The sequence below is a fragment of the Coregonus lavaretus genome (genome assembly GCF_964263955.1).
Source record: "Coregonus lavaretus genome assembly, chromosome: 40".
Taxonomy (NCBI): Eukaryota; Metazoa; Chordata; class Actinopteri; order Salmoniformes; family Salmonidae; genus Coregonus; species Coregonus lavaretus.
Genome location: NC_140027.1, coordinates 4,539,693 through 4,566,618, shown reverse-complemented (window position 1 = coordinate 4,566,618; position 26,926 = coordinate 4,539,693). Strand labels below are relative to the sequence as shown.

The 26,926-nt window shown below is 41.8% G+C and overlaps 3 protein-coding genes across 5 annotated transcripts; 2 read left to right on the top strand and 1 right to left on the bottom strand.

The window, feature by feature from the left end:
- The first annotated feature begins 955 nt into the window (after positions 1–955).
- Positions 956–12,843, top strand: LOC311113629 (uncharacterized protein). Of its 2 annotated transcripts, XM_084156892.1 has the most exons (5): positions 1,001–1,179; positions 6,305–6,338; positions 6,674–6,794; positions 7,014–7,186; positions 7,611–12,837. In XM_084156892.1, the coding sequence occupies exons 2-5, from the start codon at positions 6,336–6,338 to the stop codon at positions 12,528–12,530; spliced, it is 5,217 nt and encodes a 1,738-aa protein (XP_084013018.1). In that variant the 5' UTR covers positions 1,001–1,179; positions 6,305–6,335; the 3' UTR covers positions 12,531–12,837. The 2 variants fall into 2 exon arrangements, with proteins under 2 accessions (XP_084013017.1, XP_084013018.1); XM_084156891.1 differs by lacking the exon at positions 6,305–6,338 and having other exon boundaries at positions 956–1,179; positions 7,611–12,843.
- A 556-nt stretch (positions 12,844–13,399) lies between these two features.
- On the top strand, positions 13,400–18,634 carry LOC311113628 (large ribosomal subunit protein uL4m-like). Of its 2 annotated transcripts, none has more exons than XM_084156890.1 (9): positions 13,400–13,461; positions 14,061–14,142; positions 14,377–14,548; positions 14,685–14,736; positions 14,936–15,053; positions 15,313–15,419; positions 15,577–15,686; positions 15,772–15,845; positions 18,360–18,634. In XM_084156890.1, the coding sequence occupies exons 1-9, from the start codon at positions 13,456–13,458 to the stop codon at positions 18,503–18,505; spliced, it is 867 nt and encodes a 288-aa protein (XP_084013016.1). In that variant the 5' UTR covers positions 13,400–13,455; the 3' UTR covers positions 18,506–18,634. The 2 variants fall into 2 exon arrangements, with proteins under 2 accessions (XP_084013016.1, XP_084013015.1); XM_084156889.1 differs by having other exon boundaries at positions 13,400–13,590.
- On the bottom strand, positions 18,561–26,112 carry LOC311113627 (centriolar and ciliogenesis-associated protein HYSL1-like). Its single transcript, XM_084156888.1, has 12 exons — positions 25,911–26,112; positions 25,435–25,537; positions 25,146–25,262; positions 24,828–24,898; positions 24,452–24,693; positions 24,268–24,323; positions 20,815–20,960; positions 20,315–20,360; positions 20,155–20,218; positions 19,968–20,049; positions 19,801–19,827; positions 18,561–18,803 (listed from the first exon to the last, which is right to left on the bottom strand). The coding sequence occupies exons 2-12, from the start codon at positions 25,532–25,534 to the stop codon at positions 18,672–18,674; spliced, it is 1,083 nt and encodes a 360-aa protein (XP_084013014.1). The 5' UTR covers positions 25,535–25,537; positions 25,911–26,112; the 3' UTR covers positions 18,561–18,671.
- Between the last annotated feature and the right edge of the window lie 814 nt (positions 26,113–26,926).

Here is a 26,926-nt window from a genome sequence, read left to right as displayed (position 1 = left end):
TTTTACTACCTTTTAGGAAGTTGGGTAAATTTTCTAATCTGGGCGTCGTGGAATTTTTCCACCTTCTATTTGGAAACACGTTAATGGGGTATGAAAGAGCTGATGTAATGAAGAAACATGGAATAAGTACTTTAATTGCTTTTGTATTGAAGGGAGTATTTTATAGCACTATAATGGATTTTGACTGAAAAGTTGTATTCCTAGAGCAAGTCAGTCATTCTCTTTGCAGCATTGTCAATCATTTATGAATGTCTGAGATTCCTCTTGCACCTGGTCTGTTGGCAGTATGATCTTTATAGCTAGACAGAGCACACAATAATGGACATTCTTCACATAGATAAAATGCATGTTTACACACTGTTTGCTGTACGGACGTGCTGCACACTAACAGACTTTATGATAAAGACAATTTAAAGTTGTTCTTTTTCTATTTACCATTCACACACAGCAAATTAGTTTGGATGCTCCTCGCAATATTGTTACATCTGAGGATTTCAAGGCATTCTGTAGTAGGACCACTGTATATCAGTCATTTGAGAATGTTTCTGTTGTCTTCTAATATACTGTAAGAGAGAACATCTTAGGGAGAATTGTCTTTACGTGCAGCATTTTCAGTTGTGGTCAGTACTCTCCTGTACTGTACACCTTAAAGGTATGGTTACAAAGTTAGAATGTTATACTGTCTCATAAATCAGTTTTATTCAAGTCTTAATCCCTAGATCATGCCACACCTTCATTGTTTTGCCTTATAATTACCATGAGTCATGAATGAACACCAAGCTGCCCCTCCCTTGAAACTCTTTGGCACACCTCTGCATTTTTTTATATTACCAGACTATTTGTTTTCCACCTGTCTTGGCGTGGAGAGTGCTCTGTTTTTTTCCTTCTCTATCTCACAGTTCCAGTCTTGAGAGGCCAGGTTTCAGTGATCACCCTGCCTACCTGGACTGGGGACGGTGTGTGGCTGGGAAGGCATGCCGAAGGTGGAACCAGTTTGTCTGCTTTGGGGAGAGTATGCTTTCGCTGACTGAGGCACGGGGTAGGCAGTCCTACAGGAGTACGGAGCAAACAGCAGGGACCGATAACACTGTGTCGCAACTCTCTCACATTGGCGGTTAAACTCTTCAATGGCTGAATAACAAGAAAAAACGCAGTCAAAATAGCCCAATGGAGCCTAAGGTAAGAGTTATTGTCAACTTTTGCTGAAGTACTCCATCCAGACTATATGGTGCCAGGTGCTATTGCCAGTGTTTACGAAGTCCACAATGATGTCATCGTTGTAGTAGCTAGATGAATATGTCAAGTTTGGAACAGTATGTGCAGGTTTGTAATGCAAATGTCTACAGTAACTATTGGCATGGATGATGTTTTAATATGCTGATGTGAAACATTTATACCTGAAAAAAGATATTAAGGATGCATATAGAGTAGGAGAAACCATACATTTTGAAGAGACACTCTGAATTGGCATATTTTTGTACAGTAGTATGTACAGTACATATTAAAAGTTAAATATTCACAAGCATACAGTTTGTCTTGAGTCAATAGAGAGCTCATAAAATACAACCTTAGACTTGGAGAAAATCTCAGTCAGCCTCTAATCTCTTACAGCTCTGCACACTGTGAATGAAAGTCAAATAATAGGAATGATTTGAACAGAGTAATTGTCAAAGTGCCATGTTTCATGAAATATGATTGCAGCTTTTAGCTTGCTGTCAGTCTACTCTTCTTTATGAGTGCGTATACAGGTAACTGCCAGAATAAAGGAAACCCCAACATAAACTGTGTTAATAGGGCGTTGGGTCACCACGAGCCAAAACAGCTTCAATGCACCTTGGCATAGATTCTACAAGTGTCTGGAACTCTATTGGATGGATGAAACACCATTCTTCCTCAATAAATTCTGTCATTTGATGTTTTGTTGATGGTGGTGGAAAACGCTGTCTCAGGCGCCACTCCAGAATCTCCCAAGTGTTCAATTGGGTTGAGATCTGGTGACAGACGGCCATGGCATATGGTTTACATCGTTTTCATGCTCATCAAACCATTCAGTGACCACTCGTGCCCTGTGGATGGGGGCATTGTCATCCTATGGGGGCATAGCCATAGTAGCCAAAATGGGGGCATAGCAGTGGTAGCCAAAATAATGGCCTGCCCAGCATTTTTATACATGATGGTATGTTAATTACTTCATTAACTCAGGAACCACACCTGTGTGGAAGCACCTGCTTTCAATATACTTTGTATCACTCATTTACTCAAGTGTTCTCATTATTTTGGCAGTTACCTGTAGTTACCATTCCTAGATGCATCTGTCATAAGGCATTGTTGGGGGTGTGGCATAATTACATTCAATCTCTGCTCCTGAATGAAAGTTATTCCATTCACAATGCAACAGATTGATGAGTTGGTTGAAGTTAAAGCAATAGGAGAATATTTCAAGCAACACATACACTGAGTATACAAAACATGAAGGACACCTGCTCTTTCCACGACATAGACTGACCAGCAATGTTCCCTCAAATTCTTTGTGGCACAGAGCAAATTTCAGGTCTGCTGAGCGCAAACTTCAGCGTTGTGAAATTTCTGTGCAACTTCCAGTGCGCATTTACTGTGAACACTGAGGCTGTACCCGCTTCAAGTTACAGTTTTAACAGTGGCCAAGTAAGCTACTGAGGCTATTCTATTATAATGTAGGCATACCATACAGTGGCGGTCAGTGCCGTTTAAGATGAGGGGAGACTATTCTTTTTTTTCATGAGTAGGCCTTATTTCTATTACAGCATATTGGATGACTGTCATTCATATTCCATTCACCCAGTTCATTGTAACTGGGATAGGTTTAGGCTACTACATGATACTCCCTATACCCATCATGAGGTTGCTACAACCTAGCCTATGAATGAAAGTTTACATCGTAGGTGCACACAGGTCGAGAGAAAAATTAGAGATGACAGACAGTGACACATGGACACACAGTTACACATTCAAAACTGCCTTGCACACTTCTTGCCTGTTCTAGCTGATATAGGGTGTAATCATTAGTCCAACAGTTGCAAACAAGAGTTTCTATTGGACAAATTCAGGTATGTTTATCCCCGCTTTGATCCGTTTGCTTCCATTTAAGAAATTGGCGGAATGAATACACCCCTGATCACACGTAAACACAGTTCACTTTCATAGCAGCCCCGTTGTATTCCTTCTCGCATCTATGCGCTCACCTCCACTCACATTTTCTCTTCGCTCGTGGACTTCAATGCACAACACATCAGCTGTATGTGACCAGGTGAAAAAACCTTTCCAAGCCAAACCATATCATAACTGTTACATCGTTGTCACCATATTAGCTAAAGTAACGTCATAGTCAACATAGCTAATAGAACTAACATGCAGTAACGTTACAGTGTGCAGTCAGTTTAGCACTTACACCGGCGGGTCCCGGTGGCAAAATTGTGTGTTTTAATCAATTATTTGGTGACGTGATTATATTTAGTAAAGTTTAATCTAAAAAGGATCACTTTTTACATTTTTATTTTTATGAAATTCACTGAGGATGGTCCTCCTCTTACGAACCTCCACTGCTACCAGAGTGGCCTACCATCAAAACAATGGAGAAAATACATCCCATAACATTTTAACATGAAAATAGCCATCATTCAACCTACAGTAGCAGCCAATGTGTGGTGTTCAATGTAGGCCTACATTCCATAAAACTTTTGAAAAAAACATGCAGGGCTTGACATTAACTTGTTTATCCACTTGTCCTTCAGACAAGGGAGGTGACTGAAAATGTTGTTGTGTTGTTTGATGCAAGAAACCACTTTACAAAAATAAAATGAATTATTATTTCTATACCAGACAAATTATGCTACCCTCATCCTATTGGCTACTTATATTTTAGTTTATTCAAGCCTGTCTCAAAATACAGCACTGCCCCTTTAAGACAAAAAAAAGCTCTTTACCTGACTGGCTTTTCAAAGATGTCTAGAAATGTACATGTTTTGTGCTCTTTTAGGAAGCAATCACTCCCCTATTGCTGACTACAAATTATCTATAACTGGGCTAATAACTCACTAACTAGCAAAATGATATAAACAAAATGTGCACACATGGCTACATGCAGCTCTTGCTTTGATCTCAAAACAAGCACATCTACTCATGACCGCTCATGCTGTAAACACAGTCAAGTTCAAGGTAAATGGCACAGAACCATATATGCAATGGTCTATTTGCATATAGGCCTACTACAGCTCTGATTACATCCCTCCTCTCTCCCTTTCCTCCACTGACGCTGACCAAAAAGGGTCACCCGTCTTCCAGCTGATGGCAAAACTCGAGTTGCACCGCATTATTTCTGCCTCATGGCCAAATTAATGTTGTTACATTTACATTTACATTTACATCATTTAGCAGACGCTCTTATCCAGAGCGACTTACAAATTGGAGCATTCAACTTATGATAGCCAGAGAGACAACCACTTTTTTTCTTCTTTTTTTTTATGGTGGGGGAGGGGGGGGGGGGGGGGGGTAGAAGGATTACTTTATACTATTCCAGGTATTCCTTAAGTGAACAGAGTAAGTGAAATATTCCTCGATATTAAAAAAGAACCAAGCTGCTAATAATAACAACAACACAAGCCTATCTATACACTTTCCTACTCATTCATTACTGTTGCAGTGCTTGTTGTAGCGCTGTGTGGAAATAGGAAGAACAAGCATTTTATGGTTTATAAAAGTGTTGAATTCAAAGTGTTGACAGTGCTGAATAACATGAACTCACTCATAAAAAAGTAGCTATTTGCTGTATTCGTTGACGATCTCTCTCTAGTCATGGTTTTAAACGTTTTGAATTCTCACAGTATCAATTTTGCTGTAGCTTTCTTTTAGGCCTGCTACGTTTCTGCAGACACCGTAATCTGAGCCATCCGATTGGCCAGCGGTAAGCCTATAGTGCACTTGATTTGCTCTCCGGGCCTGCCGGGAAGGCATAGTTTGTACCTTCAGACACTTGAAATGGTTCAAAATCGCAACAGTTCTCCTACCCGGCGCGCAGGGCAGCTGAATCTGGTGCACCTACAGTTAACAGCCCGAGATGAATAAAAAAAAATAGGAACACAAGGCTTTATCGTTGGGTTTTTTACATACATTTTTGGAGGTCGACCAGTCGGTCACGAACGACCGGTTGGTGACCACTGCTCTAGAAAGTTGAGTGTTCAAACTCGTGTGCTTCTCTCCGTGGGCTGATATTTCTCCCGGGGCAGCTGCGCTGTAGTCACAGGGCTAGCGCTGTCTAGAGGGAACAATGCTGACCAGGTGAATCCAGCGGAAAGCTATGATCCCTTATTGATGTCACTTGTTAATTCCACTTCAATCAGTGTAGATGAAGGGGAGGAGACAGGTTAAAGAATGATTTTTAAACACTGAGACAATTGAGACATGGATGTGCCATTCAGCCAACTTGACACATCTGTGGGAAGCATTGGAGTCAACATGGGCCAGCATCCCTGTGGAACGCTTTCGACACCTTGTAGAGTCCATGCCCCGATCAATTGAGGCTGTTCTGAGGGCAAAAGGGAGAGTGCAACTAAATATTAGGAAGGTGTTCCTAATGTTTGGTATACTCAGTGTAGTTTAGTAAGTCTGAGTGATTCATATTTGTACATATACATGTTTTGGAGGTAGTTAATGATGATTATTATGATCATTGTGGAATTGGTAGCAGAGCACACAAATTATTGTTCATAGAGCAGCAGTCTCACTAAGCATGTGACACAAATCACTTACATGATTTATACTCCTAATGATTGTTTACAAATCACTTGATTTGAGCCCCTGCCACAGCAAGCTTCTCATAATACAAAGTGGTGGGTGTGGTCACTTCTGAGTGTACTTTTAGAAAGGAAACACCCGACTATAGTGCACTTGTCTCTATTTCCCTGGACAAACTTGTTCCTGTTGTTCCCTCCATGTCCCAAGGCCACACCTCGAATACCTTAAAGGTGCAGCTACCTGGGTGTCAACCATGAGCCTATTTGCATATGTAAACAGGTTACCCCTCCATAGCCCCTCTTTAGTTGTGGTTTCAGCTGATTTTGGTCTTTATGGTCAAATGGGTAAAATGAGCTGTGCCATTATTGTATTTGGGTTTTTTAAATTCTGGAGTGGAAATATTACCTTTCTTTGCATTTGATACTCTTGAAGGCTATGAAAGTATGCTGCAGTATTTAGGCCTATATGATTTGATTATTATAGAATGAAACCAAGCTAAGCATTTCTTTTCAATTGATTCTTTCCTCCTCAACAGGTTTAGACAGAATAGCTTTTCATAAAGGATCATGGTATGTGAGATCATTCATCCATCAGCCATGATGATAGTAATAACAAGCATATTCCAACACAATAAGCTAAGCAAAAGGAAGTTTACTTTTTGAAAAACACCTATGCCCCAACATTACTTTCTAAAAGTGCATTCCATTTTAAAACATATATTTAAAAATGATTGTAAATAACAGGTATTTTTAAGTTAATTGTTATAATAATAATAATAATATGCCATTTAGCAGAATTGTTGAAATTCTATGTGATGTTTGGGTTATTGAAACAAGACCAATGCTGAGGCCACACACCTGTCTTTGCACATTTCTTATAACTACCTTTGTATATCTGGTTTTAGCCTGGTCACCGCAGGGGGAGGAGCCTCTCTGAGGGGCTGATGCTGGAGGAATCAGAGAAAGGAGGATTGGTCGTCTCCAGCGTTGTCGGTGGCTCCTCTGGCAATCAGGGGCTCAAAGAAGGTATGAGTCTCTTATTTAATGTATACCATTTTTGTTGAGGTACTTACGTTTCTTAGAGAAAATGTACGATTTCACATTTTGGATTGTTGTCCGACTTTAGTGTAACAGTAAAATACAGTGCAACAGTGAAAACAATACATAGACACATTTAGAATCATTGAAATGTTCAGTCACCATGCTTTAACTGTGTTTCACTTTGAGAAATGTAATTTTTTTCAGGAGATGAAATTGTGGGTGCCACAATCAACTTCGACCAACTTTCGAAAGACGATGTGTTGAAAATACTGAAGCTGATGGATGATAATGGATTTGATGAGAAGGTTCAGGTTCTGACCAAAAATAATTTGAGCAAGAGTATGGGGTCCTTGGACAGCATCAAAGCCCCAGAGGAGGTTTGTGGAATATAGTTAGCAAATAGAATAAGCAGGGGGGGGAATTATTTCAGAAAGGTTGCTGGATATAATATGTTGTTTGTTAAAGTTCGAGATGTTGACAATGAAGCCCTTTATCTACTTCCCCAGAGTCAGATAACCTTGTGGATACCATTTTTATGTCTCTGCGTGCAGTTTGAAGGAAGTTGCTAACTAGCGTTAGCGCAATGACTGAAAGCCAGCATGTTAGCTGTTCCTGTAGACTTCCAGTCATTGCACTAATGCTAGTTAGCATTGGCTCGCGAAACTACCTCCAACTTCTTCATACTGGACACAAAGACATAAAAATGGTATCTACAGGTTCATCTGACTCTGGGGAAGTTGATAAAGGGCTTCATTGCCAACATCTCAAACTATCCCTTTAAGGATTGGTTTCTCTTTACAGATGCTGAAGGATTCATATAATAGACTCTACAATGCCAAAATAAATAGGTTCATGAAGGATGACAGCCCTGGACAACCTGCAGGTGCTGGAGAAAGAGGCTCCCGTAATGGACAGATGAAGGGCAAGGGACCGAGACCTCTCTGGGGCAAACCTAAAGTGAAAGGTGACTTCAAACCCCCTGTCCTCACCACGGATTACCCAGTTGTGGAGACACCCAAAGTAGATGCTCCTACCTACCTAGAGTCTCCAGACCTCAAATTCTCTGCTCCAAAGTTAAAGGTGCCTAAACTTGATGTCAAAGGCGCGGTACCTGATGTTCGCGGTGGAGATCTTTCGTTGCCTAATGCCAACATTAGTACATCAGATCTCTCCCTGCCTCATTTGAATGGGTCACTAAACATTGATGCTCCATCATTTAACATGGAAAGGCCACATCTTGAAACTGATATAGATGCTATCGATGTTCTAGAATTCGATATGTCTTTGCCCAAAGTTGACATCAAAGGCCCTGATGTTGACCTGAAAGTTATAGATCCACTTCCCAAAGTTGGAGGAGATATCAATGTCCCGGAAGCAGAGCTCAATCTACCAGAGGGGGTTGTCACTGGACCTACTTTAAATATCAATGCCCCAAAGCTTGATATTGAAAGAACAGGCAAAAAATTCAAAATGCCCAAATTTAAGATGCCTGACTTAGGTCTCTCTGGATCCAGCGTAAATGTACCCAGCCTTGAGGTTGATACACCAAATATGAGGATCCCAGATAAAGATATGCCAGGAGTTAATCTCAAAGGTCCCAAACTAGATCTACAAACAGCAGATGTCAGCATGATGAATATGCCTTCAAGTAAAATCAGAGTCCCGTCCTCCAAGAAACTGAAAAACCCCAACCTTGATATGGATGTTCCCTCTAGATATTTTGAATTGCCTAAAGTTAGGCTCTCTCGCAGAGTACCGAAAGGACCAGATTTAGACATTGATGCAGTTTTAAAGACCCCAGACATGCATCTTAAAACCTCTTTGATTGGTGCTCCTGACATGAATGTCCCTGGTCTAGATTTACCTTCAGTAGACCTTAAAGGTTCCAAAATAGATCTAGAGTTGCCAGATGCGAACATTGGTATGCCATCTGGGAAGATCAAAACACCAAGTCTTGGTATACCTGACTTTGATATATCTGGACCAAAAGTTAGGACTCCAGACCTGGACCTCTCAGCGGCTGAGATGTGTCTATCAGACGTCAATTTGCCTGACCTCAGTACTCCAGATATTGACATACCCTCAGGTAAATTCAAACTAATGAAACCACATGCAGAACTCAAAGCTCCTGATTTCATTGTGGATGCCCCCTCTGGTAAACTGAAGATGCCCAAATTTGACTTCTCTGGCCTAAAAAGACCAGATCTGGGCATTGATGCTGATGTAAAAACACCAAAGCTAAGTCTCAAAGCTCCCAAGATACAAGGTGGGCTAGATGCACCTGACTTGAATTTACCCAAAGTCAACCTGAAATCACCTAAATTAGATGTAAACACTCCAGATATTGACATTGATGCACCCTCAGGAAAATTCAAAATGCCAAAGTTTAAGATGCCTAAATTTGCCCTTTCGGGCACTGAAGGGCCAGTGGTTGGCATTGATGGAGACTTGGATGGACCAGACCTGAGCTTATCATCTTCCAAATTAAAACGGCCAGACTTGGATGTTGTTAGCCCATCTGGAAAATTCAAGATGCCAAGTTTTAAGATGCCAGACTTTGGCTTCTCAGGGCCAGATGTTCAGGCGCATGACTTACAGGTAAAGACTCCAGACTTGGATCTTTCAGCCCCCAAGTTTAAAGGGGGAATTAGTCCCCCAGATTTGGTGCTGCCAGATGTTGACCTCAAAGGCCCCAAATTAGACCTCAGTGCACCAGATGTAAACTTGAATATGCCCTCAGGTAAAGTCAAAGTACCTACATTGAAGAAACCAAAGGTTGATCTGAATGCTCCTGATCTGGACATTAACAGTCCCTCTGGCAAACTGAAAATGCCCAAATTTGGCCTGTCTGGTAAAATGCCAAAATCCACAAAACTGAATCTCAAAGCCCCAAAGATAAAGGGGGGAATTGATTCCCCAGATTTGAATTTTCCAGATGCTGATCTCAAAGCCCCTAAACTAGATGGGAATACCCCAGATCTTGACATAAATGCACCTTCTGGGAAATTCAAAATGCCCAAATTCAAATTGCCTAAATTCAGAGGCCTAAAGAGACCAGATGTTGACATTGATGGAGACTTAGAGGGCCCAGATATAGATATCAATGCCCCCACAGCTAACCTCAAAGGTCCCAAAACAGGTCTAAAAATGCCAGATTTGAAGATGCCTGATTTCGGGCTATCTGGGCCAAATGTAGCTGAACCTGACTATGACTTACCTGATATTGACCTCTCCGCCCCAAAGCTAAAAGGGGGAATCCGTCCCCCAGATTTGAGACTACCTAAGGGTCATCTCAAAGGACCCAAACTAGATCTCAATGCTCCAGATTTTGACGTTGATGCTCCCTCTGGTAAACTGAAAATGCCCAAATTTGGTCTCTCTGGTACAATGACAAAATCTCCCAAATTGAATCTCAAAGCTCCAAAGATGAAGGGGGGAATTAATTTTCCAGACCTGAATTTACCAAATGTTGACCTCAAAGCCCCTAAACTAGATGTGAATGCTCCAGATCTCGACATCAATGCACCCTCAGGAAAATTCAAAATGCCTAAATTCAGAGGCCTAAAGGGACCAGATGTTGACATTAATGGAGATATAGAGGGACCAGACCTGAACTTGACATCTCCCAAACTCAAAGGTCCCAAAGCAGACCTAAACATTCCAGATGCTGATATTGACAGTCCATCAGGAAAACTCAAAATGCCAACTTTCAAGATGCCAGATTTAGGATTCTCTGGACCAAATGTTAAGGGGCCTGACTTGGATCTTTCAGCCCCCAAGTTTAAAGGGGGAATTAGTCCCCCAGATTTGGATCTGCCAGATGTTGACCTCAAAGGCCCCAAATTAGACCTCAATGCACCAGATGTAAACTTTAATATGCCCTCAGGTAAAGTCAAAGTACCTACATTGAAGAAACCAAAGGTTGATCTGAATGCTCCTGATCTGGACATTAACGGCCCCTCTGGTAAACTGAAAATGCCCAGATTTGGGCTCTCTGGTACAACGCCAAAATCCACAAAACTGAATCTCAAAGCCCCAAAGATAAAGGAGGGAATTGATTCCCCAGACTTGAATTTTCCAGATGCTGACCTCAAAGCCCCAAAACTAGATGTGAATAACCCAGATCTTGACATAAATGCACCTTCTGGGAAATTAAAAATGCCAAAATTTAAATTGCCTAAATTCAGAGGCTTAAAGGGACCAGATGTTGACATTGATGGAGATCTAGAGGGACCAGACCTAAACTTGTCATCTACCAAACTCAAGGGTCCCAAAGCAGACCTCACTGCTCCAGATATGCCCTCAGGTAGATTCAGAGTTCCAACCTTAGAGAGGCCAAATGGTAGCATCAAAGCCCCTGATTTTGACATCAACACTCCTACATTAAAAATGCTCAAAATGCCTACATTTGGGTTGTCTACTCCAAAAAGACCAGATCATGACATCAGTGCTGACATAGGTTTTAAATTGTCAAAGATGAAAGGTGGGATTGGTTCACCAGACCTGGACCTACCTACAGTTGACCTAAAAGCCCCTAAGATAGATGTAGACACTCCAGATATGAACATTGATTCACCCTCTGGGAAATTCAAAATGCCTCACCTCAAAATGCCTAAATTCGGCCTTTCTGGTCTGAAAGGTCCAGATGCTGGAATAGATGGAGACATTGATGGACCGGACCTGAGCTCGTCAGCCCCGAAAGTAAACACAGGGATTGATAGTCCAGATTTAGACATAAATGTTCCCTCTGGTAACCTCAAAGGCCCCCAAGCTGATCTCAATTTGCCAGACAGTGACATGGCTATACAATCTCGAAAATTAAAATTGCCGTCCTTTAAATTGCCTCAGTTTGGAAGTCCCAATCTAAGGGCAGGTACAGATATGGACTTTATGAAAACACATGACATTTCTCCTCCAAAGGCTAAAGTGGATCTAAAAGCACCAGACTTGAATGTTAGTCACCCAGATGTCAGCCTGAGCTTACCCAAAGCTGATATCAGAAGCCCAGAATACAAAATGTCATCTCATAGTAAACGCAGATCTGATATCCCAGGTGGAGCGCATATAAAAGTGCCAGCAATAGACATAGATACAGAAGTGACACTGCCACACACTGATAGAAAGTCTAGGAAGGTCAAAGGAAGGGCCAGTTATCCCATTGCAGATATTGATTTGTCAAAAGTTGAGTACGATGCAGGGAAATTAAAAATTCCCAAATCCAAGACTTCTAAATTGAGTAGTCATACAAGAATACCAGACCTTGATATAGACTCAAGTATTCACAGTATTAATGCCTCAGTCCCTAAACTCCCACCCCCAAGGTATGGATTAGAGGTTTCACAGCCAGATTTCAATTTGAGCAGAACTGACCTCAAGGGCCATAAACATCATAGGAAAGCCCCAGCTGGTGAAACCAGCAGATCAAAAAGGAGAAGTCCAAAACAGTCGGAAATTGGAATGTCCATGCCAAATTTCACTCATGGTTCAAACCCAAAAATGTCTGAAGATCAAGAAGGATATTTTGTCACTGTATTTCCCAAACATCTCAAAGGGGATGTACCAGACGGAACTGGGAGCCTGAAAAATCGGCACAAGGAAGAGTCAAACCGTAGATCTCATACACTCAGAAGTCTCGACTTCAGTGCATCAAATATGGACCTTGAAGTTCCAGAAGATGAGAACTTAAAAGGGTCAACATTCTGGCTTTCAAAGCTTATATAGCATTCAGACAACTGACTAAATGTCATGCTAGGCTTGTTTGAATCACAATCTTCTATTGAAACATAAGGCAGAAAACTTCTGTTACATATAAAACAAGCGTCAGATTATTTGCATTTATTTGTCATTTTTATGTAAATTGATTGGTATTTGTTATGAACATGTTGAAAACTAATGTGTAAAGCTTTCTTTTGTGAAGTGATTTTAAAAAATGATTGAAAGGTTTGTTATGTTCTGCTGATAAGCTATTTGATTGGTATTTTTACTGTACACTTGCTGTATTGTAATAAAATAAAATGGGATTTAGTAACTTTTATAAAATCTTTGTTTTATCTTTCTTTACATGAATTCAACAAAATAATTAATTCAAAACAACTTCCATCTGCATTAGCCTAGGCTTCATTATTCGGACCAGATTCTGACAGTAGGCCTTATTTCCCTTACTTTTGCACTTTAAACATTGAAAAACGTTTGGCAAAATCATTATTTCAAGCTGAGAATTCAGAAGAATTTAACTCATCTGCTATTTTTGTATAAATATTTATGAGTTTGATAATTAAGCAATAAGGTACGAGGGGTGTGGTATATGGCCAATATACCACGGCTAAGGGCTGTTCTTAGGCACGACGCAACGCAGAAGTACCTTATTGCTATTATAAACTGGTTACCAACATAATTAGAGCAGTAAAAATTAACGTTTTGTCATACACATGGTATAAGGTCTGATATACCATGGCTGTCAACCAATCAGCATTCAGGGCTCGAACCACCCAGTTTATAGGAACAATTATAGTTTTGCTTCACCTATTAGATGTTCACCTCCGCAACGCTAGGTGGCAGTCTTATCACGCTTGCCTTTACACAACATAAACGTAATCAGTATGCGACAACACACCAGCACCGCCACACGACCTTTCTGATTTAGAAAATGCATGTTTGTATCAAAATATGATCTCTTAAAAGGCTGTTTTGTATAAATCGCACGTATTTGGCTGTCTTAATTAGGTTTACAGAAATGTTTCGTATATCAGTTACAGTGTGTGGTCGAGGCATTTTTAAAAGGGTGAGCGTTAAACTAGGCATTTTACATTACATTTACATTTTAGTCATTTAGCAGACGCTCTTATCCAGAGCGACTTACAGTTAAGTGAGTACATACATATTTATTTTTTATACTGGCCCCCCATGGGAATCGAACCCTGGCATTGCAAACGCCATGCTCTACCAATTGAGCTACATCCCTGCCGGTCATTCCCTCCCCTACCCTGGACGACGCTGAGCCAATTGTGCGCCGCCCCATGGGTCTCCCGGTCGCGGCCGGCTACGACAGAGCCTGGATTCTAACCAGGATCTCTAGTGGCACAGCTAGCACTGCGATGCAGTGCCTTAGACCACTGCGCCACTCGGGAGACACGAGTGGCTAATGCTAATGCTAACTTAGCTAGCTGTCAATTTATTGAGGATATTAAAGATGTAGTGGCTGAAATTATTAATGGCACATATAAAGCTAATGATCAGATATCCTTTTTTTAGTTGGCTTCATCTTTCTCTGGAGAGAATGCTCTACCCTCAAATTTACGCATCCCTTCCAATCTCGTGGACCGTGCAAGAGCAAGTAAGGTCTGCTATTTCATTCACTGCCTTATATCATGCATTCTGGATCATTGAACTGATGGTGCGAATTTGAAGAAGAAAGTTCTATATAGATGCATGTAAACTGCAAGGCCATGTCCAGACAAAGATTATTCCATTATTCTTGAATGCAATGTTGGTCTGTCATTTTCAGAGCATTCATTTCCAACTAGGTCAGGTGTAAGAAAGCGATTGATGACTTGTGGTCTCTTTCCAGAGAGGCCCCCTCCTCCAGCAGACTCCAGTCTTCCTGTGTTGAGGAGGTGTGATGCTGCCGTCCCTTTACACCTGAGCCCAGTACAGACATGGGTGGAGACGTTGGAGAGGCGGGAGAGTAAACAGTTGGGTTTGGTTGACCTCCACCCTGATGTCTTTGCAGTCCCTACCAGGTAAAACTGTCAATGTCTAGCCATTGTATTTACATTTAAGTCATTTAGCAGAGGCTCTTATCCAGAGAGACTTACATATTCAGTGCTTTATCATTTGTTGGGAATACTGACTCATAAATTATTTTGTTCCCACCAGGATTGACATACTCCATGAAGTTGAACTCTGGCAGAGAAATTTCAAGAGAATTGTAAGTAGCAATAGCGACCCATTAATCAACTTTCGCAGACTGCTGTTGTGGCCATATTATAAAAAATAGGTGATGAGAAGTACAGGCATATTTCTGTAGGTTTATACCCAAAGCTCTGTGCTTATCTGAGTTGAGCTATATTTGACTAAATGCACCTGCTGCTACTATAAGAAGCTGAAAACCTCCCTTTCTCCCTCAGAGCCGTGCCCACACTAAGGTCAGGTCGGAGGTGAGCGGTGGAGGAAAGAAACCCTGGAGACAGAAGGGAAGTGGCAAAGCAAGACATGGAAGCATCAGGTCACCTATATGGAGAGGAGGTGAGGGTCTCAGTCTGTATGGGCCAGAACAATAGTGTGATGATGGACAGCATTTTACAGGACACATACAGGTTAACACACAGTGACAAAACAAACATATTACATTTTAGTTTAAGAAGCTAGTTCCAAGAATGAGCATAGATAAATTAGTCATCTAAATATCAGTCAGTCCAAAAGAAGGAACAGTACAAGCTAAGAGCCAGTCATTGGAGGGATTTAAAACAATTAGAATAAATTACATATAATTTCTGTTTTGCAGGTGGTGTTTCTCATGGACCCAGAGGACCAACCAGTTTTTACTACATGTTGCCCATGAAAGTACGTGTTCAAGGACTAAAAATTGCCCTCAGCTCCAAACTGGCCCAGGTATGTAACATTTTATTTGGGAAAACACTTTTCATAAGCATAAGATCATTCACATCTTAAAATCTTCCTCTTATCATGTATTCAATTGTCTCAAATGAATGCTTTTCATTATTCCATCTACATGCCTAATGTATTGATGTTGGGTGTTGTTTTTCAGGATTATCTCCATGTGGTTGACACTCTGAACATCCCCACACCTGACCCACAGTACCTCATGGACCTCATCAGATACCGACACTGGGGGGAGTCTGTTTTGATAGTGGATGCGTAAGTATCAGCGAACCAAAAAACTCAGTTCTGTGGACATCCTAGCTGAGGTTAACAGCAGGATTGAGTCTTCGATATTTTACAGGGGCGAAGAGCTTCCTGAGAACATCCTTCAGGCCACTGAGAGCTTGAAGACTGTGAATGTCATTCCAGCCATAGGTGAGTTGAAACTGACTAGAACTAGTCTTTTTTCCATACTCTTAGTAGGAGTAGTAACCCTACACTGAGTGTACAAAACATTAGGAACACCTACTCTTTCCATTACATAAGCGGACCAGGTGAAAGCTATGATCCCTTATTGAATCCACTTCAATCTGTGTAGATGAAGGGGAGGAGACAGGTTAAATAATCATTTTTAAGCCTTGAGACATGGATTGTGTACAGTTGTGGTCAAAAGTTTTGAGAATGACACATATTGGTCTTCAAAGTTCACTGCTTCAGTGTTATGAGATATTTTTGTCAGATGTTACTATGGTATACTGAAGTATAATTACAAGCATTCCATAAGTGTCAAAGGCTTTTATTGACAATTACATTAAGTTTCTGCAAAGAGTCAATATTTGCAGTGTTGACCCTTCTTTTTCTAGACCTCTGCAATTCACCCTGGCATGCTGTCAATTAACTTCTGGGCCACATCCTGACTGATGGCAGCCCATTCTTGCATAATCAATGCTTGGAGTTTGTCAGAATTTGTGGGTTTTTGTTTGTCCACCCGCCTCTTGAGGATTGACCACAAGTTCTCAATGGGATTAAGGTCTGGGGAGTTTCCTGGCCATGGACCCAAAATGTTGATGTTTTGTTCCCCGAGCCACTTGGTTATCACTTTTGCCTTATGGCAAGGTGCTCCATCATGCTGGAAAAGGCATTGGTCGTCACCAAACTGTTCTTGGATGGTTGGGAGAAGTTGCTCTCGGAGGATGTGTTGGTACCATTCTTTATTCATGGCTGTGTTCTTAGGCAAAATTGTGAGTGAGCCCACTCCCTTGGCTGAGAAGCAACCCCACACATGAATGGTCTCAGGATGCTTTACTGTTGGCATGACACAGGACTGATGGTAGCGCTCACCTTGTCTTCTCCAGACAGTGTTTTCCGGATACCCCAAACAACCAGAGAAAATGACATTACCCCAGTCCTCAGCAGTCCAATCCCTGTACCTTTTGCAGAATATCAGTCTGTCCCTGATGTTTTTCCTGGAGAGAAGTGGCTTCTTTGCTGCCCTGCTTGACACCAGGCGATCCTCCAAAAGTCTTCGCCTCACTGTGTGTGCAGATGCACTCATACCTGCCTGCTGCCATTCCTGAGCAAGCTCTGCACTGGAGGTGCCCCGATCCCGCAGCTGAATCAATTTTAGGAGACGGTCCTGGAGCTTGCTGGACTTTCTTGGGCGCCCTGAAGCCTTCTTCACAATAATTGAACCTCTCTCCTTGAAGTTCTTGATGATCCGATAAATGGTTGATTTAGGTGCAATCTTACTAGCAGCAATATCCTTGCCTGTGATGCCCTTTTTGTGCAAAGCAATGATGACGGCACGTGTTTCATTGCAGGTAACCATGGTTAACAGAGGAAGAACAATGATTTCAAGCACCACCCTCCTTTTAAAGCTTCCAGTCTGTTATTCTAACTCAATCAGCATGACAGAGTGATCTCCAGCCTTGTCCTCGTCAACACTCTCACCTGTGTTAACGAGAGAATCACTGACATGATGGCAGCTGGTCCTTTTGTGGCAGGGCTGAAATGCAGTGGAAATGTTTTTGGGGGATTAAGTTCATTTTCATGGCAAAGAGGGACTTTGCAATTAATCTGATCACTCTTCATGACATTCTGGAGTATATGCAAATTGACATCATCAAAACTGAGGCAGCAGACTTTTAAAATTAGTATTTGTGTCATTCAACACTTTTGACATTTTACATTACATTTTAGTCATTTAGCAGACGCTCTTATCCAGAGCGACTTACAGTTAAGCGAGTGCATACATTATTTTTAAATTTTTCATACTGGCCCCCCGTGGGAATCGAACCCACAACCCTGGCGTTACAAACGCCATGTTCTACCAACTGAGCTACATCCCTGCCGGCCATTCCCTCCCCTACCCTGGACGACGCTGGGCCAATTGTGCGCCGCCCCATGGGTCTCCCGGTCGCGGCCGGTTACGACAGAGCCTGGATTCGAACCAGGATCTCTAGTGGCACAGCGCCACTCGGGAGACTGTATGTGTGCTATTCAGAGGGTGAATGGGCAAGACAAAAGATTTAAGTGCCTTTGAACGGGGTATGGTAGAACTATAACGCCGCTGGGTTTTTCTACGCTCAACAGTTTCCTGTGTGTATCAAGAATGGTCCATCACCCAAAGGCCATCCAGCCAACTTGACACAACTGTGGGAAGCATTGGAGTCAACATGGGCCATGTTAGGCCAGCATGGAATGCTTTCGACAGCTTGTAGAGTCCATGCCTCGACAAATTGAGGCTGTTCTGAGGGCAGAAAGGGGGGTGCAACTCAATATTAGTAAGGTGTTCTTAGAGTTTTGTACACTGTGTATAATTGACCTAGTAGCAACATTGTATTAACATGTTACATAGTACCATGCAAACTGTAGTATTTACTGTTACTACACAGGTGAGGGCAAATTAATGTAAAGTTAAAATGTTTCCTGAACTGTTTTTTTCCACAGGCCTGAACGTTCATAGCATGCTAAAACACGAGGTCCTGGTCCTCACCCTGGAAGCAGTGACGTTTCTGGAAAAAAAGCTGCTTTGGCACGACGAACGCTTCACACCGCTGTACCCATTCAAACTCCCCTACACTGACCTGCCTTGAAGGCACTGGGTGAAGTAAATAATGTCATGTAATATATTAAATGATCCAACTGTTTGTCATGCCTTTTAATATGTTCAATAAAAACTTGTGAATAAATATAAATGATCAAATAAATGCAAACTGGTGATTAAAAGAGAGCCTATTGAAGGTGTAAAGTAGATAAGGCCTAGAGTCTATAGTTGGTTGGCGGTAGGAGTCCATTGGCCAAGTCATGTCGTATTTCCCACCTCAGGGCGGAGCGTTTCTTCTCTGTAGGCACCACGTAGGTGTTGGGCACAAATACTCTCTGAGGCTTCGGCTGGGGGTGAGGGGGACAATACAAGATGTCAATGTTTTCAGTCATCTCTAGGTATTTATTTTCATAAAGGAGCATTTTACCCCCCCCCACCCCCCCAGAAAAACATTGTTTATATATTTTCCGTTAGGCCATGTATGACCCATGTCTGTGGTTTCCAGTGAGCGGCACAGCTCAGTGGTTTGACTTAGTCCATCTAGGCCCTGTTCAAATTCTTTAAAAGTAGACCCTTCCTTGAAGTAATCACTAATTCGTAATGACTGGAAAGGTGAATGCCATTTAAGAATGTGATTGGTTAACGATCAGTGGGCGTGGCTTGCGACCCAGTGACAGGTTTGAGTCAAATAAGAGGAGCCATGTTAGGGAGGCAGGTTGGCTAGCAGGCGTAAAACACAGGTTACGAAACAACAGGTCCTAAGTTCGACACCCAATACTGATTTTGTTTCCAACTAACTCACTCAGGTTTTTAAAGATCAATGGGTTGGGCTTACAGCGATAAGAGTGAAAAGGAGAAAAAACATGCCTGGTGTATTGCCCCAAATGGCAGAGAGCGTAACAAGGGTTGCCATGCAGCAGGTCCCTGGTTTGAATCCCCATGTGAGTTCCGTATTCTACAATTTCAACTTGGATTACTTGACTAAACTTAAAATGTGGGTATGCCTTCGAGGCAGAGCTGCCCTCAGACCAACATTGAATAAGGAAAACTATTCTCTAAATTAGGGGAGAGAAAGGAATCAAACAAGAATACTTTGTCCATTTTCCTTACAGTCCACAGAAATGTCTTTTTTAACACACTTTGGGCATCAGGATACTGAAAGCAATTTATCTTGAAATATTGAACGTTGTCATGCATAAATTATGCGGGACTGTGTCAAACATGGACTAATGACACGTGGGGGGGGGGGGGGGGGGTCCCTTTAAGGCATTTTCTGACCTGAAATAATGAATGACAGGATGGTTACAAGATTATACAATTCTGTTATAAATTAAGCATACTCACTGGTTGGGGTTTGTACGCGAGCTGTTCCTGAAAATACAAAAAAGATTGATTAAGGCAGACATTATGGTCATCATTACAATCCATCGTGATATGTCCTCTATATGCACTATATGGTCTTCAGATAAAGTATGGAAGCCAACTGAGTTTTATGGAGAAGGTTTTCATACCCTGATTTCCCAGTGCAGTGCTTTCCTATCCTTCTCTCCTGGCGCCTTGAACATTTCCCAGTCCTGCTTGTACTGGAAATACCTTTGGAATATGGGGAACAATATGAAATGTAGCACAGATCCACAGCAGTAATCTTTCAAAAGATTTATACTGATTATTTAGACATTTCGGTAATTATCCTCTTACTTTGCCACTGGGTCTGTCTTCTTCAGGTTTTTGGTGTGAGGATGATCCATCACTGGGCGGATAACTGCAAGAGCAGACATGAGTGATGACGTTTAACTTGGGCACATTGTAACAGTTTGCAGTGAGCACATGATGACGTAACAGCAGTGTGGGTACTTACACGACTTGGGCCGGGGTCTGATGTCACTCTCGCTCCGAGATCTGGCCTGTAAGAGATTTAAAACAACATTGGTTTTCAACAAACATACATGTATACCTTTTGCAACTATTATCAAAAAAGATCCTGGACGTGAGGATAAATTATTTCTTCCGAAAACATCAAACCCTACCTCTTCAAAGAGTATCCTAAATAATCCCACAGCACCCCCCCCCCCCCCCCCCCCCCCCCCCCCCCTTCGTGAACTAACACTCACACTTTCCCCCCCCCCCCCCCTTACTAGCTCAGACTTTGCTGATCGCTACTTTGAGGAAAAATGTACTTACTATGACTGTGATATGTGGTTGTCCCACCTAGCTATCTTAAGATGAATGCACTAATAGTTAAGTTGCTCTGGATAAGAGCGTCTGCTAAATGACTCAAATGTAAATGTACCCATGTTTAATCTTCTGAGATTAATAAACAAAACCGATGTTAACTCTCAAAAAGGCAAGAGTACCCACCATGCCTCTGATGTAGGCTTTGAAGGCACTAGAGAGATGGTCTGACTCAGACCTGTCACTCAGACTGCCTGCATCCTCACTCTCCAGCTCAGACTCCTGGTGGGTGGACATGGACCCCAGACGCTCCTCCAGCCCACTCACTGCACCTGAAAGGGAGACATAATGGGGAGACAATGTTAACGCGTTAGCCTTAGTTACCACTGTGTAAGGCCATAAGTAATGCTAGTAAGGGCTAGGCAGGTGTTGCATGATCACTGTGCCGGACAGGCCCAGTACATCTCAAGTTTTAGTTATACAAGTGCTGCAAGAGGGATTAGTACTATGCACTGGATCAGTGGTTCCCAACCAGGGGTACAAGGACCCCTTGGGGTACTTGATAAGACCATAGGCTTACTGGTAAAATGCACGAGGGGGTACTTCAGGGGTACTCCGGGCAGAGCAAAATTCAGTTGGTGGTACAGTAACCAAAAAAGGTTGGGAACCACTGCAATGGATAACATGACTTTCAACTAAAATTTCCGCTTTGTTCTCATGTACAGGGTGTCAGTCTACTATGCACATACTTGGACTAAGGGGATGTTCCCTATAGAAATGGTATTTTCATACTATAGGGAGAATAGACCAGGTGTACAGTTTACCCCTTTTGTGTCTTCTGTTATCCTCCCACTCTTTATAAGTCTTAGTAGACTTGGAATCAATTAACTTCATATCTTCATTGCTCGCCAGTGACTCCAGATCCTCCCTCTCCTGCTCATCCTCCGCTCCTTTCTCTTCTTTACCGTCTTCCTTACTATATCCTTCTCTAGTGGGCCTCTCATCGTCTTTGCACTCAGTGAGAGAACTATCTTCAGGATATATCCCATCTAATGCTGCCTTGTCATTTTCAGTCTGAGCCAATGCATAGTCATCTTCACAGTAGTTGACATCAGTGCGGTCTTTGCTCTCCAATTCAACAGGAGGATGATCGTCACAATATGCCATATTTGAGAGGCTTTGACTGTCTTCCAAATTTGTCCTCAACCCGGCGTCCTCACAGCTCTGTAGATCAGTGGTATCCTCCTTACCATCACCATCACAATTGGCAAGCGACTGGTCGTCTTCATCGCCATCTCTCATCTCAGAAAGGCCCTGGCTTTCTCTGTCAAACTCAGCTATGGTACAGTCGTCTCGATAGTCTTCTCCCTCCGGGTCGTCCTTAGCTGAGGAGTCTGGCCTGTAGGTGCCATAGCCAGATGTCACTAAGCTCAGCGCCGGGCTCCCAGCACGAGTGCTGTAACCCTCCTCGTCATCAAACCTTTCCTTTTCGCCCCGCTTAGCCCTTTCTCCTCTACGCTCCTCCTGTTCTGTTTCCTTTGGACTCTCCTCGACAGGTGGCTCTACGACAGGTGGCTCCTCTTGTGCGTGTTCAGTGGTTCTGTTGGGCTCTGTGTCTTCCTGGTTGTATTGCTCAACCTTCTCCTCCTCCCCCTCTCCGTCGGACCAGAAAGCGGAGTTCAGGGAGCTATTCTCGTCCTCACTCTCTTCGTCCCACTGACTGTCATACATTTTATACATGGTAGCCAAGGGGAAGCAACCTTATGGTGATGCTGCTGTGGGGAGTGTGTGGTGATCTGCACAGGCAGATGGCTAAGGAGTAGTGCTAAGAGGATTATACCCTGTGGTCTCAATGTTGCGCTACACTGCCACCTGTCGAATGTTGGTCGCCAGAGGAACTGCAACTCCACAATGTTGTGTGACGTATTCCTTCTCAACAGCTTGTCAAAAAAGTCAATGTGTAGCCTAGCACTAGGCTTTGTTTGTCAATATCAACAGTGCATTTGCAATAGCGCCTAACGAACCCATTCACAGTTGAATAGCTTGCGACGTTTGTTTCCAAAACAGACGCGTTAAACATTTCCAAACCAACAATTACAAAAGAGCGGCTTAGCTTGCACGTTATACCGGTATTGTACTCATGGTCTCTTTCGTCGGGAGTGCTGCTTTGCTCCAAGTGTCTTGATAAATCCATAAGGTGTGGAACTCCATTAAATCCAAGGCATTTTTTAAAAACTTAAATGTAGTGGCTTTCGAATAGCCGTGGGAAAACCAGTTGTAAGATTTGAGACGCAAATCCAAAATCCCATAGAAAGTCAAGAATCCAATGGCCTGATGAATAAAACTTTAAATGTTTTATTTGTAGAATCCAAAATGATAAGTGCAAGGTAAACAAAGGTTCCAATATTCAATTTAAACTAAAAAGATCAAGGTAAGATGTATGTGGGTCAAAAGAATTATGCCTTCCCCGTAACCCAAACATTTGCCATAACTAGCAGGCCTTGCTTCCTGTCTTTAAATACCTAATTAACCTATCTGGGCGGGTCCGCCCATACTTTAATTCTGGCTAGAGGGCGTAATTGACCTATTCTCATTCAAAGACTACATAACCAAATTAATATATACACACCTAATATAGAAATTAAATGAAGTTATTCTAAATGGAGCAATATGACCTAATAAACAAATATTTTCAAATCACCTAGAAATATAGAAACTGGCTCCAACAATAGGCATCTGAAAACTAAATACAATTATAAACCCTGTAGTTTGGATCCTGGATGCTGACTGGCTGAAACAGCATTTCAGCCGTGTGTATATCAGACTATATACCACGGGTATGACGTAAAAATACTTGTTTACGGTTCTATTTATGTTGGTAACCAGTTTATAATAGCAATAATGTACCTCGGGGGTTTGTGGTATATGGCCAATATACCATGGCTAAGGGCTGTATCCAGGCAATCCACGTAGTGCCTAAGAACAGCCTTTAGCCGTGGTATATTTAAGCAATAAGGAGGGTTGTTCTTAGGCACGACGCGAATCGGTTTCCAACATAAATATAACAGTAAACAAGTACTTTTGCATCATTCCCGTGGTACATTTAAGCAATAAGGCCCGAGGGGATGTGGTATATGGCCAATATACCACGGCTAAGGGCTGTTCTTAGGCCCGAATCAACGTGAAGTCTGTAGACGTGGTATATTGGCCATATATCACAAACCCCCGAGGTGCCTTATTGCTACTATAAACTGGTTACCAACGTAATTAGAGCAGTAAAAATAATTGTTTTGTCATACCCGTGGTATACGATCTGATATACCCCGGCTGTCAGCCAATCAACATTCAGGGCTCGAATCAATCAAATTTATTTAGAAAGCCCTTTTTACATCAGCAGATGTCACAAAGTGCTATACAGAAACCCAGCCTAAAACCCCAAACAGCAAGCAATGCAAATGTAGAACCACCCAGTTTCTAATGTCTGATATACATGGCTGGAATGCGGTTTCAGCCAATCAGCATCCAGGACCCAAACTGCCCAGTTTACAATGGCCAACATTCCACACCCCTTCGGGCCTTAAATATAGTACTTTAAGCCTTTTTGCACAAATAATATCATGCATAACATAATTGAATTACCTGAATCCTCACTATGCGTTGATTCATCGCAGATGTGAACTTGGCCTTGATGTTTCCTTTAGGAAGAAAGAGTGATGTTGATTCAAGTATGCTCAATAGCACACATGATCATTATAGTCTTTACAAAGCCGCACATGTGATCATGATAGTCTTCACAAAGCTGCCTGATGTAAACTTACCGTACCTAAGGACTTTCCTCTTGATAAAGGGTCTCCCATGCGCTCCTGTATCTCGGTCTGGGGTGGACGACTGACTGACAGCGAACGATAACTGCTGGAGGTCAGTTTGGTCTGGATCCACTTCCAGCCTATTAGGGGCTGTTGAGGGGCGCTGGTACTTGGGGGCAACAGAGTGCTGAGTGTAGGAGTCATACTCCTGTCTGGCACCATAGTTACTGTTGTCTCTGCTGTATGTGGAGGTTAGCACCTGGGTGGAGCACAGAACAAAGTAACATGCCATTCTAGTATTTGCATTATTTTTTAATAAATACAACACAGCTAGCTTATCTTCAGGATGAAGGGGGACTGAATGATTTGGGACAACAATATGTGAATATATACCTGTCTTTCATGGTGTGATGGACCAGCCTGCGCAAACACATTTCTGAAGGTTGTGGTGTTATCCTGGTGTACTGTTAGGGGGAAAACAAGGAAATTACAATCGAGACTCAAGAAGAACCCCACTGCTCATCAAAAGGTGCAACCAACACTTACCGACCAGGGCCCAGTTTCCCAAAAGCATCTTAAGGCTAAGTTCATCGTTAAAACCATAGGATCCTATGGCTCTAAGATGAACATAGCCTTAAGATGCTTTTGGGAAACCGGGCCCAGTTACATGTGATTATGTAGTGGACATGAGAACACGTACAGTGATCATACCTTTAACCTTGGTGACTGCAGGAGGACTTTTGAAGGTGGTGCTTTGAGATCTTGTAGAGTTCAATTCACTGGATGAGTGGCTCTTTGATTTTTCATGTCGGATCAGTTCATCTAGATCTACACACACACACACACACAAAGTTCCTTCTCCATTATTATTATTATTATTATTTATCAATCTGACAGCTAACTTGCAGTGTGAAAGTCACAAAACATCCCAGTTGTTCAAATTTTGTCAGCATTTGGTCATCAACATGTAGGACTATATTCGCTAATTACATCAACCCACCTCTTTTGAATTCACGCAGTCTGTCTCTTGGTATGTTGTTGTAACCAAGTGCCTCCAACTGTTGTTGAATTTCATCCTCTGAGAAATCCAGGTTTTCCATTTCCTGAAAAATAATTGTCCCATAAATTTAACTACATATTAGCTACATAGATAGCTATATGATGGATTTCAAAGAAGAACGATCAGCAACAAGTTGTTAGCTAACTTCAGGCTAGACAACAATCAACCAAACTCTAGCTACAATCAACCAAAAGTTAACTCTTCCTTATCTAGCTAGTCCAAATCAACAAAAAGGATGCATGATTAAAAAATTTTACGCAATCTAGCAGCTAACGTTAGCTTCAAATACATGTTAAATGAGCCAATGGCCAGCTAACGTTAGCTAACTTGGCACTCTAACAGGATAACAAAGAAAGCAGTTCAACACAACAGGTCATTTTGCCAATGCTAACATTGATTGATAAAATGTGTTTTACCTGTAACGTTACAGTGTGAGCTTCTTATAATAAACGCTTAACGTTAGCTACATCTGTTTTGCAACACAATTATTGAACTGAACCAGCTACTAGTTACTGTTTGTATTTTCAGTACCAAGACAACAACATAGTCGTTGTTCGAAAAAACGACGTGCTTTGAAAACGACGCCCTTTCAGAATTGTCTTCGGTGGATTTGACATGGCCCAGAAATAGCGCCGCCTTGTGCAAGGAAGACCGTGGGATACCCTGGCAGTGCAGTCAGTGCCTACGATGATGATGCAGTGACTATGATGATGATACCATTACAAGATTTTGTCTGAATTTTTTTGTGTGCTCACCAGCTTGTAGTCCTTGGCCATCCCTATGGGAAAAATGAATGGGGAAAGAATAGGGTTTTGGAATAAACGTTGAAAATGAAGTCTGAAGTTAACACAGGATTAGGAGCTCTTAAAAGTGATTTATGTATTTTTGTATTATTAAATACATTCTTCAAAATTCACAAAAAGTTATGTTAGCTGATGAAGATTATTTAAGATTATCTCATAGAACAAAACGTATAAACTCTCTTAAGCCTGTTTACCACAGACCTTATTTTCGGCGTTTATCAAAAAACCCTACAAAAACGTAATACATTTTCCTCATAGGCTTTGTCCAACGAACCATGGCAGAGTTAGTGCTTGCAAAAAAAATGCCATTACTACTGTATTTCTCTATGAAATGGCTATATAAAAAAAGCATTAAAGCAAGTCAATCAAAATTGACAGTTTAATCAGTGGGGATATGTGTTTGTTGAATAATAGATCTCACTCACGTTTATCTATTGTAGGCGGCCTCCGACATGATGTGCCAACAAAGTCTCAAATCAAATCAGGCTGACAGATTTAAATACATTATGCTCTCTCATTTACAAACTCTATGTTGAAGAAATATTGCATTGATAATTGCAACAGCAACAACATTTATGTTGTATGTTATACCTGTGCAGAAATAGGCTAAGTTTTGACCTATGCGATTT

Coding starts and splice junctions, on each gene's coding strand:
- LOC311113629 (XM_084156891.1), top strand. Junction 6,795..7,013: donor CAATCAGGGGCTCAAAGAAG/GTATGAGTCTCT, acceptor AATTTTTTTCAG/GAGATGAAATTGTGGGTGCC. Junction 7,187..7,610: donor GCATCAAAGCCCCAGAGGAG/GTTTGTGGAATA, acceptor TTCTCTTTACAG/ATGCTGAAGGATTCATATAA.
- LOC311113628 (XM_084156889.1), top strand. CDS start 13,543: ATGTTTCGTATATCAGTTACAGTGTGTGGTCGAGGCATTTTTAAAAGG. Junction 13,591..14,060: donor GTCGAGGCATTTTTAAAAGG/GTGAGCGTTAAA, acceptor TCCTTTTTTTAG/TTGGCTTCATCTTTCTCTGG. Junction 14,737..14,935: donor AGAGAAATTTCAAGAGAATT/GTAAGTAGCAAT, acceptor TTTCTCCCTCAG/AGCCGTGCCCACACTAAGGT.
- LOC311113627 (XM_084156888.1), bottom strand. CDS start 25,534: ATGGAAAACCTGGATTTCTCAGAGGATGAAATTCAACAACAGTTGGAG. Junction 20,050..20,154: donor AAGACAGACCCAGTGGCAAA/GTAAGAGGATAA, acceptor CATATTCCAAAG/GTATTTCCAGTACAAGCAGG. Junction 18,804..19,800: donor TCGCGTACAAACCCCAACCA/GTGAGTATGCTT, acceptor CCTCACCCCCAG/CCGAAGCCTCAGAGAGTATT.